General features: G+C 34.6%; 1 protein-coding gene across 3 annotated transcripts in view; it reads left to right on the top strand.

Annotated features, from left to right (window-relative positions):
• The window catches only part of LOC149567030 (putative protein phosphatase 2C 60), a 197,620-nt gene extending 188,480 nt beyond the window's left edge, over positions 1 to 9,140 (top strand). For all 3 annotated transcript variants that reach the window (XM_089820253.1, XM_089820254.1, XM_089820255.1), the window contains exons 10-11: positions 8,616 to 8,670; positions 8,811 to 9,140. In XM_089820253.1, the coding sequence (XP_089676379.1) occupies positions 8,616 to 8,670; positions 8,811 to 8,957 (202 nt within the window). In that variant the 3' untranslated portion in view covers positions 8,958 to 9,140. The remainder of the gene's footprint in view (positions 1 to 8,615; positions 8,671 to 8,810) is intronic.
• The last annotated feature ends 3,418 nt before the right edge of the window (positions 9,141 to 12,558 follow it).

The raw sequence follows: 12,558 nt of genomic DNA on the forward strand, positions 1-12,558 counted from the left end.
TGCAATTGTGGTCAATGGTAATAGAGAAAAAGTTGTAGCTGAAGAGGCTGAAGAGGATGTTACAATAGTTGAAAGTTGGAACTACAAAGGTAATTGTTTTGCTTGAGTTTCACACAATGGAGATGAGAAAGAAAGATTTAGTGTGTGCATTTGCAATTTTCGATTGGCGACAGAAGGTTTTGCTTGTTTGCATATTGAAGCAGTAATGTTGTAGGTGAGATTTGCGGGAGGTGGTCAATTTGCGGTGAATTGAAACCTATGAAATAGAAGAGTCGAAAATTAATTTAGTGGAGGAGGTTAGTTGAAGGTGGGTTGGGTCTCATGAAAGAGGAGAGGAAAGTGTTTTTGGTTGATGAGGTCAGACTATGGTGGACAGACATGAGTCCACAAGAAGGAAGAGGAGAAGAGGATGCACTTGGTGGAAGAGGTTGACAAGCATCCTAGCTAAGTGTTGTAAGTGGCAAAGGAGAAGCCATCTCTATCTACATCACCAATGAAGTTCATTGCAGGTTGTTTGCAACCTAAAAGGGTAGTTCAACTACCTAAATCCATTTTGTAAGTTATACTCACAAAACTTCTCTACCCAATATGTCTGATGCAGTAGTCCCGGATCAATTGGAAATCCTACATCACCCAAAAAACATTATCATTGTGTTTTACCAATTTTAGTTTGTATTCAACTTTTCAGTGTTGTTAGGATTGGCCTCTCTCTATTTGGATGATGATCTTGTAGCCCATTTCCAAATGGTTGTGACAAGAAAGTTAAATCCTCAATGATTGGCTTCTCTTAAGGATATGCGCAGAAAAGAGTCGTTGAAATGGCTGGTAGAAGTAACACCAAATTCCACAACCTGTACTAGTAGCCTTCATAAAAATTGAAAGTTCTAAAAAAGTGTGAACCTCCGTAAAAGAATAATCAAAAGTGGATCTCATAAACGCAGTGTGGAGGCATACCCAAAATGCATTTAATGCTTAACAGACTTCCTTCAAAGAAATGGTGCCAAGACTGGTTGTAGGAACCTTCAACCAAATCCATTTGGCAACTGCAAAGCCAAACCTTTACCAACATCCTCACTAGAATAGAAATCCATTGTTGAGAGCATTTTTCCAATTCAAAAACCAAGATGGTGAATAGTTATATTGACATTTTGTTTTTCTTTTCTTTCTTTCAATAATCTAAAGGGTCGGCAAATTGAATAAGTTGACTTAAAGGAGAATGTGAACTGGTAGCACAAGGTGCGCGTGTTGATTTTGACAAATGCCAAATCAATAATCACAAATGCAATGAAAAGATATTGACAGTGTTGGAAAGACAAGGAAGCACTGTTGTAGTAGTAAGAGTAAAATCAACCCAATATGTAGAAGAATGTGTAAAGATTGAAATAAGAAAAAGAAAAAGAAAAGAACTGTGATATAAGAGAGTAGGTGGATTGGCTGAAAGTAGGTGGGTGGGCTGTGAACAAGGAAAATACTATGGCTGTGTAGTGAAATCAAACTGCCCAATGATTGTGAGGCCAAGTGAGGTCATATGTTGCAGCCAATAATCTGCAGAGCAGAGTTAGAGAGTAAGCATATTTGAGGAGGCCATCTGAAGGCCAAAAATTGTAGGAAGTGTTTATATTTGAATCAAAGTAACGAGAATCGGAATCGGCAAGGCCAAATCAAATTGCAAATCGGCCATGAATCGGAATCAAATCAGTCGTGAATCGGCAAATTTGAAAAACCCTTGAAATTTAGTGAGTGACTTATTTCATAAACCCTTTATCACTGATTCAATTCACCGATTCACAAAAAATTGTTTGGCTTGAATCGAATCGCGTGAATCGTCGCGATTCTTGTTACTATGATTTGAATAAATAAAATTGTGAGTGTAAATGTTTTTTTTTTTTTTTGCAATCTTCTTGTAATTTGAAGGAGTGGATTTGCTTTTGTATGTTTGCAGGAGTGAGATTTCCGTCTTGCACCAGAAACTCTTCTACTAACTTTAACTATTTGGTTAAGGCTACCGCATTTTTTCGGTATGACAGATTATTTGATGGGAAGTCATGGATAAATTCCCTAAATTATTTTACTAATGACTTATTGAATTTGCATTGCCTTCTTTCTTGCTGTGCTAGTCCATCTTGACTAAATTCATCTACCCTTTTATTCCTTTGCCTATTACCTACTCCAATGCTCTCACTTTAGAAGTGGCAAGGAGGATGCTGACAATGGATGTGGAATTTTGTTTTAAACTCACCAATGCATCTACTTGAAAAGTTCTAAAGTTTTTCCAACAAATTTTTTATGTAGATATCCTGCAGCCTTGGCAATGCACAAGACCATAGTTCTTTGAGGCATTTCACCCAACCTGAATATGCCTTCTCCAGGCCTCTACATTTTGTCCACATTAATTTTCCTTGCATTCACCTCCTTTCTATTGTAAATCTGGCCCTCAAAAAATATGATGAATCCTTAAGTTGTCTCTTTCCCTCATGCCAATACTAAGGACCTCAAACAGAAGGCCATGAATGGGGAGAGGTAATTCCATACTTTCTTTTATTGTCTATTTGCAGTGCCCACCATGCATAGTCATCTTTTCTCCTAGTGCCTTTTTCCTATTTTGACAGACAATTTGTCATGCTCCTGCTGAAGTAAGAGATCAAATTATTAGAGAATCAGATTGCAGCCTTTTTTCAGTCAAACTAAGATTAATTAAAGATAATAAAATAGCAGCAATTCAATTAAGCAAATTGATCAAGATTTAAATAGGTGACACTAACAACAATTACCAAAATAAAGGAATGAAAATAATAATAATAATGGAGGGCTGACTAAGCCCAGGGAAATATATAGTTATTGCTGAGAGTGGGACAACCCTACGCTAATTTGGCATCCCCTTTCTAAAATACAAAATAAATTAAAACTTAAATGTGTTAATTCCTTGTAACTTTGACAAGACAAGTGTTCTGATTTTCAGATCAATCTGATCTGGATGTATGAGTTCCCTTAAGTATTGGTCACTAGAACATATCGTCCCCTCTAGACAGATCAACGTTTTCCTTGTGGCTTTTATAAGCCTTCTTATTTACTAATGTGGTTAGTTACTAAGCATTAGTAACTTGTGGAATGGGCACCAATCTTGAGGAAACAATTATGTTGTTAAATAGGCCAACCTAGAGAGGTCAATGGACATGTCCATTCAATGAACATGCCCCTTGAGTTAGGTATAAGGGAGGGCTAGGTTGCAAATTAGAAGACACACCGAAATCTATAAGTCTGCTCTTCTAGCAATCTGCCCAAATAGAATCATTTATAGAAATGTAAACATTTGCAGAGATCCATGACCTTAACAAAATGATGGGCTGAGCCCATCATGATATTTCTAGAGTTGCCTCTTTTGGTGAAGGGACTTGAAGGTTATAAATAGATATTACAGTGGGAAGTTAGAAAGTGGAAAAACAGGAAATGAATATATGTAGACTTAGAGTAGAGTGGTAACATCATAACAAGAAGTCATACATAAATAAAGGATTAATTAGATAGCAATAATAATAGATCAATCAAGCAGCAGCACCTAGAAGGAGCATATTGACCCCTAGATAAGCCAGCACATACAATAAATTATTGTTTATTGTAGGCTGTACCATTACTGTTTGTTCAATTGTGGTATGCATAAATGCTAAGTTGCTGGTTCGGATTTGAGTACGGATTCGGATTCGAGACTTGGTTTCAAAATTTGTTCAATTTTTTTGGGTTGGGTTCGGATTTGTTTTGAGTTTGTTTCAAATATATATATATATATATATATATATATATATATATATATATATATATATATATGCAGCAAATAAGTTCATACACCACTATGCTAATTTTAAAACATCATAGCAAAATAGACCACCATATCAATGTTTCAGTCCGAAAACAATAATGTGACCATTAATAATCAGCCATCATGATCAAATATCATCAAAAACTAACAAGCGAATCACCATTCTGCTGTTGCAAATTAGAATCACAAAAGGTAATGCTATAGGCCCATTTAAGGACAATGTTATGATTGTGCCATATTATAAGCTTCAGAAATTAATTGTCATACTCAATGATTCAAAGATAGAAGCTTTGGATCAGACAGAATGAAGCCAAGAAAGCAGGCTTTGGATCCAGATTTAACCACAGTAAAGATCTCTTTAAATTTTGTTCAATCCATAGCTTTTTATACATGTTAGCCTATATGCACAACATACATTCCATAATAGACGTGTGACACTTTTATACATCCTAATTCTTCTCAAGTAGCATTCAATTCAAATTAAATATGATAAGTAATTTTAGTTCAATCATGTGCTTGTGTCTAATTCTGAGTTTGTTTTGGCAAATAACTACTTTTTGAAATAGTAAACAAACAAGTGTTTTTTGACCAAATTCTTTGAAATTTTATCCACGTTCCTATGCTGGAATCCGAAGTCTTTCAAAAGTTGTCTGGATTCTGCCAAGGTTCCTTTGAGAGAATTCCCAATGAAATTTGGTCTTTGTGGTAGACTTTTGACCGAATTTGACAAGGACCAGACTTTTTAGAGAATTGAACTAGGAATTCCTAGGTCCAAGAGAGAATTTGGTAACTTAGCATAAATGTATGTGTTATGCATTGTTTGATATATGGGATATAAATAGTCCTTAATAAATTGATATTGGCAATTATGTGGAATGACTATATTTTCAAACTATCTTTCAATTTTCTGCAACCAACCATGAGGTTTGGGAAGCAGTACAAGGAGGGAGATTGTTATAAGGTCCCCTTCTAGGAACACCACCTCATGGTGGTGACAAATAGTCCCACGAGGCCAAAGGGTTGCAAGTTGTGCCCTGCCTTGGGCTTTAGAAGGGTAGGACACTCCAGGCACCCTATTGTGACTTATCTACCAACCTCAACAATGGTGGGTTATTGGAATGAATTCGATGGGATCTCAATCATAGATGGTGAACAAGGTGCTAGAAGTGGGGAGAATAGATAGAAGTGTCCTCACTTGGACACCACCTCTTGAAGGATGGATGGCGGAAGGCCACATGGATCCAAGAGGGATGGTATATCTGCTCATGGGCCTAGGGTAGAAAGTCGCTTTGGGCACCCTATCATGTTCCTGCATCTAGGCTATTACGATTGAACCAAAATAATAGATTTTATTGTAAATATATATTCTTCAACCCTTTTTAAGTAGTAATAATTGATATTATGTATTGTATTTTTGCCTAACATGTTAGTAGGATCTCAACAAGGTTTTATGTTGCTTTATATTCTTTGGGTAAGGTTATATCAGTGCTAGATTATGTTCCCTGTTTATTGAGTACGTAGTTCTAGCGCAAAAAATAGGGTAATTACAGAAGGGGTCATTATAAGTGGTATCAAAGCTTTGATTCTGCAAGGTAAAGACGAGTCAATAAAAGCATTCTAGTCAATATGAAGGATCTAATAATGTGTGTGTACATGTGTATGCTCCGTGTCTACATATATTCATGTGTATACTTTATATTTTTATGTGTATGACTGTATTTGGTTGTATTTTTAGTTGATCTAAAATATGAGAATAACTAGAGTGAACCAAAAACGATATGAATTTTACATTTGAGAACGTGTGTAATGCTTCTAATCCACATCTTAATATATGTTGGTAAACTTAGGTTATTAAAGATAATATGATAGCAGCAATTCAATTAAGAAAATTGATCAAGTAGATGCAATTAACAAAATTACCAAAACAAATGAACGAAAATAATAACATTAGAGGGCTGAATAAAGCCCAAGAAAATTAATAGTTATTGGCAAGTGTGAGCTGACTACCCTACTTTGGTGCCCCCTTTGTAAAATACAAAATAAATTTAAACATAAATGATGGGCTGAGTCTATTATGGTATTTATAGAGTTGCCTCCTTTGGTGAAGGGACGTGAAGGTTATAAATAGCCGCTAAAGGGGGAGGTTTAGGAAGTGGAAAAACAGGAAAGGAGTATATGAAGTCTTAAAGCAGGGTGGCAACATCAGAACAGAAAATCAGACAGGTTTAACAAGATAGCAAGAAGTATAGATCAATCAAGCAGCAACACCTAGAAAGAGCAGATCGATCCCTATAAGTAAATCATGATTTATTGTTGTTCAATTGTGGTATGCATAAATATGTATGTGTTATGTATTGTTTGATATATGAGCTATAATATATGTGCAATGATGTATTTGATGAATATTCCCTAATAAATTGATATTGTTAGTTATGTGGAATGATTGGATTTCCAATTTGTTTGTCAATTTGTTACAACCAACCATGAGGTTTCAAATGGAGTACAAGGAAGGAGAAATGCTATGAGATCCTCTTCTAAGCATACCACTCATGGTGGTGACAAATTGTGGTGCAAGGAGAACCCTGCCCTTGGGCTTTAGAAGAGGATGCTCCAGACACCCTATTTGTGTCTCCCCCACCAAAGTCAACAATGGTGGATTAATGGAATAGATTCAATGAGATCTCAATCATAGATGGTGAATAAGGTGGCATGAGTAGGGAAAGAAGAGACAAGGGTCCTCACTAGGTACACTACCTCATGAAGGATGGATGACGGAAGGCAACATGAGGCTGAGGGAGATGGTATATACACTCTTGAGCCTAGGGTAGAGAATCACTTCAGGTGCCCTATTATGTTCCCTTGTCTGGGCCATTTTAATTGAACCTAAATAATAAATTATATTGTGAATATATGTTGTCTAACCCTAGTATTAATAATTGCTATTATGTATTGTGTTTTTGCCTAACATTATTGTAGAATCTCAACAATGCTCTATCTTGTGTTACATTCTATGGGTAAGCTCATATCTCTAACTGCATAATGTAACTTGTCTGTTGAATATAATTTTAGGGAAAATACTAGAGTATTTAAAGAAGGGGACATTACACAATTTATGTCATTTCTATATTTGACCACAAAGGATGCCACACTAAAACACTAGGCGCAATAAAGGAACCATAGAAAAGTGTCCTAAAATAATTGAAGATCAACACTCCTCAAGCTATATGGTGGCACCAAGGATAGAATGAAGGTTTGAAACAACGACGCAACAAATCCGATAGGGGAAGAGCCCTGGAATGGTGTGTGCCAACAATAAGGTGATGAAATCAACTACTCAAATTTGAGTATAAATGGATCAACTTACAAATACTCTATCCAATCTTGATGATTGAATCTTAAATATATCTCCATCAAATCAACACAATTATTATGCCTAGATAGAATCACCTCTAATTGTTGAGAGGGTTTCCATCCTCAAATTTGAGTAAAAATATCAAGAGGGTTTTATCCACCAAATTAGGAAAGAATAATGAAATGACAAATATGGATAATTTGCTTCAATGCTTTCTTTTAGTAATTGCCTTTTAGACCCTTTGTTTGAATTTACTTTTCCCTCCAAGTATTTAAAAATTAAAAGTACTTCTAAGATACATCAATTATGTAAAAACACACTTTGATTTACATATTGAGTTAAAAAAACCCTTGTTAATTATTAAATGGGCCCTGCAATAACTTTTTGAGTTACCCATTTCAAGTTAAAGTGGGGCCCAATTAAATTTGTTTGAAGTTTCTTTTAATCTCCAATGAGGGAAAAAGAAAAGAAAAATCAATGGGTCAATTAATCCCATTAGCTCTGAAAGAGAACATGAATAGTCATATGATTGGTTAGGACCAAAATTGAGAAGTTTACAGCTTTGCTGGATGTGACTTTCTTTTACTCACATTTGCAACTAATCTAGGTTTTTCAAATCATGTTGTCCTTCACATCCAAGCATGGAGCAAGGAGCCTGAATCACAAATTTGCTGAATTGAGACCAATCATTTAACATCTATGATATTGAAAAATAAATTGATACTATTCCTCAAAGTGGTACTAGTAACAATCATCCAATTTTATATCATTTGTAGTTTGACATATTTCTATTCAATTGCTGATTTAGATAGCCATGGGTAAAATAGATCAATATTCTTATCGAAAGGAAGATTACCATAGTGAGGTTTCAGATAATTTAGAATGATTAAATTCCTGGTAACTTTCCAAGATATTGCGATATGAGAATAGGTAAATGCGAAAGAATATAACTATTTATCCATAATTTTTTCCCCTTCCTGAAGGCTCTCCCATGCTTTGTCATTCCACTGGTATCTATAGGATCGCTGGGCAAGAAAGTTTTGGGTTTCTTAGCATGCAGTGCCTTCTTGGTTCTTTTTTCGGTATATGGTATTATAATTTGCTGTTACAATTTTTATGCTTTATGGTCATTCATAATAGCTGTGTTGTATATATTACAGTCGTGATATTCTCCTTTTTAAATGCAAACTGATTTTCACTTATTCCCCCATGGCAACATGAGATAGTCATATAAACGGGCATGTAGTAAAGGAAAAGCATAAGATTTTAGTAGTTTAGCAACCTTCATTTTGTGCAATTATCAAATTTCAAGTTACAGCATGCTTTGCTTGTTTATATAATTCTCATATTAGTATTTCATTTGTTCTCTAGAAAATTCGCCGTGGTAGTGAAAAGAGAGCTTATAGCCTGTGAACGTGGAATGCTAACATATGTGATTTCTTTGACCAGGGACGTCATGACAAGCCAACAGGTCGTTGACTTTGTACGTGAAAACCTTAACAATGTATGTATATACCTTTGTAACCAACTGATGAATTATAATCACTGCATGGATAATTTCTTTCAATTACCAAAAAAGGTTATGATCTTAATGGCTCACCAAATGAAAATGTTCATTTTCTAACTTGTAGCATAATGATGCAGGAGGCTAAGCTTTCAACAGTTTGTGAGAAGCTGCTTTCTAAATGTCTTGCACCATCAACAACTTTTGGTGAGGGTTGTGATAACATGACCATTATCATAGTGCAACTCAAGAAAAAATATCAAAGTGAACGCAATGCAAGCGCATAATATTCATATTGACTTTTTAAAGTTTTATTGACTATTATGTAAAGTGTACTTATTCTTCCAGTTTGTATGTATTTAGACATTGTAATCATCTACTCCATGATAGCGAATAATGTAACTATAATACTCCAAATGTCATTCACAAATATGCAATGTTCAAAAGCATTCATGTTTTCAAAAGGTTTAGCTAGCTGTTTTCGGACCCTCTTAAATTGGAAATAAACCATTTTCCCTTGTTTTGATATTTTATGTTACCTTAAAAATCAGTGAAAAGAAGTGTGTTTGAAAGTTTATATACAAAATTTAAAACTAGTGCTTCCACTTGTGAAGGGTGCAAAGGTTAAGCCGACAGTCTTGTATACTTTGATGATGTTCTTGATTGTTTTATATAATTTTCTTGTTTAATTACTTTTTATAATTCTAATAAAACATTTCGTATAATATTTCTAATTATACTATTTTGGTCAAGATAATTACACCTGTTTTATCATATAACTCCTCCTCCTTCCCTTTCTTCTTTCTTGCTTTCCTTATCCACCTTTTCGTTCCATTCCTCCTCCTACTTCTCTTGTTTCTTCTTTGTCCCCTCTTTCTTCAACTTCTTCTTCTCCTCTTTATTCTTTCCCTTCTCCTCTTCCTTGCCTTTTTTCACATTCCTTCATTCTCCTTCTTCTCCTTTACTATCCTTCTTTTTCTTTGCATTCTACTTTGACTTTGTGTCCTTATTTTTCTTCATTGCCCACTTCTTCTTCTTTCTCTCCCTCTTCTCTGTCTCCTTCATCCTCCTCTTCTTCTTCTTGCTCTTCTTCTTTGCATTCCTCCTCTTCCTCCAACAATTGAACAACTAATCTATTATGACCATTGTTCCTCCTTTTTATTTGGAAAATGTCTTAGCATTTAACAAAAGTATTAAAGATAACTACAATATAATCTTAAAATTTTACGCTACTTCAAATCCTATATATAAGTCAAACATAAACTATTTTATTTAAGAAATAGAAAATCAAACAAACAAATTAATAAAATAATGTTATAAATTTACTCTAACCTTATAAGATATAAAATATTTATAGAGTTTCCCATAAGATGTTGCTTGATAATTTTAATATAGATAAATGTATTTAAAAATAGTCAAATTTGAAATCTAATGAGTTGCATTTTTGAAATATTATAAGAAATCATTTACTAAATTTATAATATGACTTATAAAATAAAATAAAATATATATGAGAGAAATATGACAAAATCTAATTTGGGTAGGAATCCATTTTTGTGAAGAGAATGAGAAATTGAAATCTTTAACTTTTCTATTTAACTTTGCATAAAGAATGACAAAGCTTTGTCCATATATACAAAAAAAATTGAGCACTAGCCCCAACCTTAAGTAGCATCCTCTTTTCAAACCCTAACTTAACCTTAACCTCACTAACCTAAGCATATTTGAACCATATTCATATAAGGATAAACATAAGCTTACGTATTTCTTTCTCTTTCTCTATCTTTTTTAGAGCTAATTTTTTAATTTTATATTTAACAATTTTTTTAAATCTTTATTTTACTATTTACATAGTAATTTTCGTTTCAAAGATATAAATTATCTTATTAACATTAATTTTTTTAATATTTATTTTAAAATTGATAGATTATACTTTGAATAAATAAATAAAAACTTATAATACAAAAATAGTTTTAAAAGATAACACCCTAAAGATATTCCACTATTTCTAACTTTGTTTTACATAATAATTTACATTAGAAAGATAGAAATTATCTTATTAAATATTATTTTATATCTTTCTTATACACATGTAGACTCCATTCTCTATCCCAATTTCTATCTTATCTTACACCCCTCTTTATCACTAACCTCTCACTATCTATACTCTATTTACTTTATTTATCTTTGATCTTCTCTATATATCTATGTTCATATTATCTATCACCTCAAATATCTTTATTATATCTTTTCATCTCCCCACAACAAACTACACCATTGTAGCAAATCGTTGTCACAATTTGAACCTAAATGTCGTAGTGTCAAAGGGCATAGAGATCACAAGGGCACAATATGGCAACGAAATCATACATCAAGGGCACAAAGATCACAAGGGTATGACAACAAAATGCGAAGATCAGAAATGTAGTGATCATAAGTGCACATCAACGAAATACAAAGATTGTAAGGGCACGACAATGAAATGTAGTGATCAGAAGGGCACGAAAATGAAATCTCCATCAATGTTCAAAGCTCTCCACCCTCGTTCAGAGGTCTCCACTCTCTTTCATGCACAACTCTCCAGAATCAAAACAAATGGGGACTAATTTATACCATATTTTCGTTTTTTTTGTTTATATCTAAAATCAACTTCACATTGTGTTGTAGCTCTAGCATAGGTGTTTGATCCTCGATAACTTTCATTTCAAAATTTCAGCATTCAAGTTTTCAAGTTTCCTCTTTATTATATAGCCCATTCCACCCTAAAAACCACTTTGTTACTTTATTAAAATCAAGACTTCAACAAAGCCAATTATACAAAACCTACTGTCAATTTGGAAAAAATGTTGCCTCCAACATTGCAACCATATGATAAATGGGAATAGCACATGCTCGAGCCATAACCCAATTAAATTGGTCTAGTTTCTGATTAGCTAGGTTGATTATAAATTCCAAATTCTTGTAGAATTGTCATCAGATTAGGTACGATAAAATGAACAATCAGCTATTCCTAGCTAGCAGGATCAAATACAGTTTTTCAAGGTGATAAAATTGCATATGCAGATGCATCACTTGCATACCAGGCATGAAGCACATTCCCCAATTTATAATGAATGGTTGGATATAAAGGCTCCATATGCTTGCCCAACAATGGAAGCCAAGGATGTAACCATGCATGTATTGAAGTTGATTTGGGCATCACTATATGATCTAGAATGTTATGAAGTATTGAAGCTAGTAGTAACTTCTCCCATGTCTCTTTGTGGACTCAGCTACTTTTGATGTTCTTCATTCGACATGTGCTTGCATTCTTGTTGAGTTGGATGTCTCAAAGGGCCTCCCTAAGCATATCTGCCTAGCCTCTTCGCGAGGCTCCTGGACTATAAGACTGGATTACGAAGGTATCCCCTTTCACTATAGGAAGTGCCATTTGACTAGTCACTTGGCTGCTTGTTGCTTTTTTGTGAAGAACAAGCTGAGGCATCCTCCTTTCTGGTGGCAAAGGGTCTCCTTCGAGCACTATACGGTGCACAAGTCTGATCCTAAGGATGGCTCTTCCCCTGTGGTTGATTCTTCGGTTGTCGCTTCTTCGAGGACTTTGGATGTTGTGGATGTCTGGCCTTCGGGTCTAGATCCTATCCTTTCTCCTATTCTTGACATGGCTGCTTCCCCTGGTCCTAGTGGGTGCCTGTCTTCTTTGGTTTCTCCCAAGGAGATTGATCTATTGGGTGCTTTTGCTTCCCCTGGCCTCCTCTCTACTTCTTCTAGAGACTGGCTTGTTGAGGCAGCAAGAGTGGAGGAGGGATGAATTGTAGTAAAAAGAAAAAAATCTAAGCCTTCCCTTCCTCCACTAGATATAATTCTCTGGTTGGGCAAGGGAGTCTCTAA

This window comes from Cupressus sempervirens, chromosome 3 (assembly GCF_028749045.1).
Source record: "Cupressus sempervirens isolate cs-2001-9-10 chromosome 3, ASM2874904v1, whole genome shotgun sequence".
Classification (NCBI taxonomy): domain Eukaryota; kingdom Viridiplantae; phylum Streptophyta; class Pinopsida; order Cupressales; family Cupressaceae; genus Cupressus; species Cupressus sempervirens.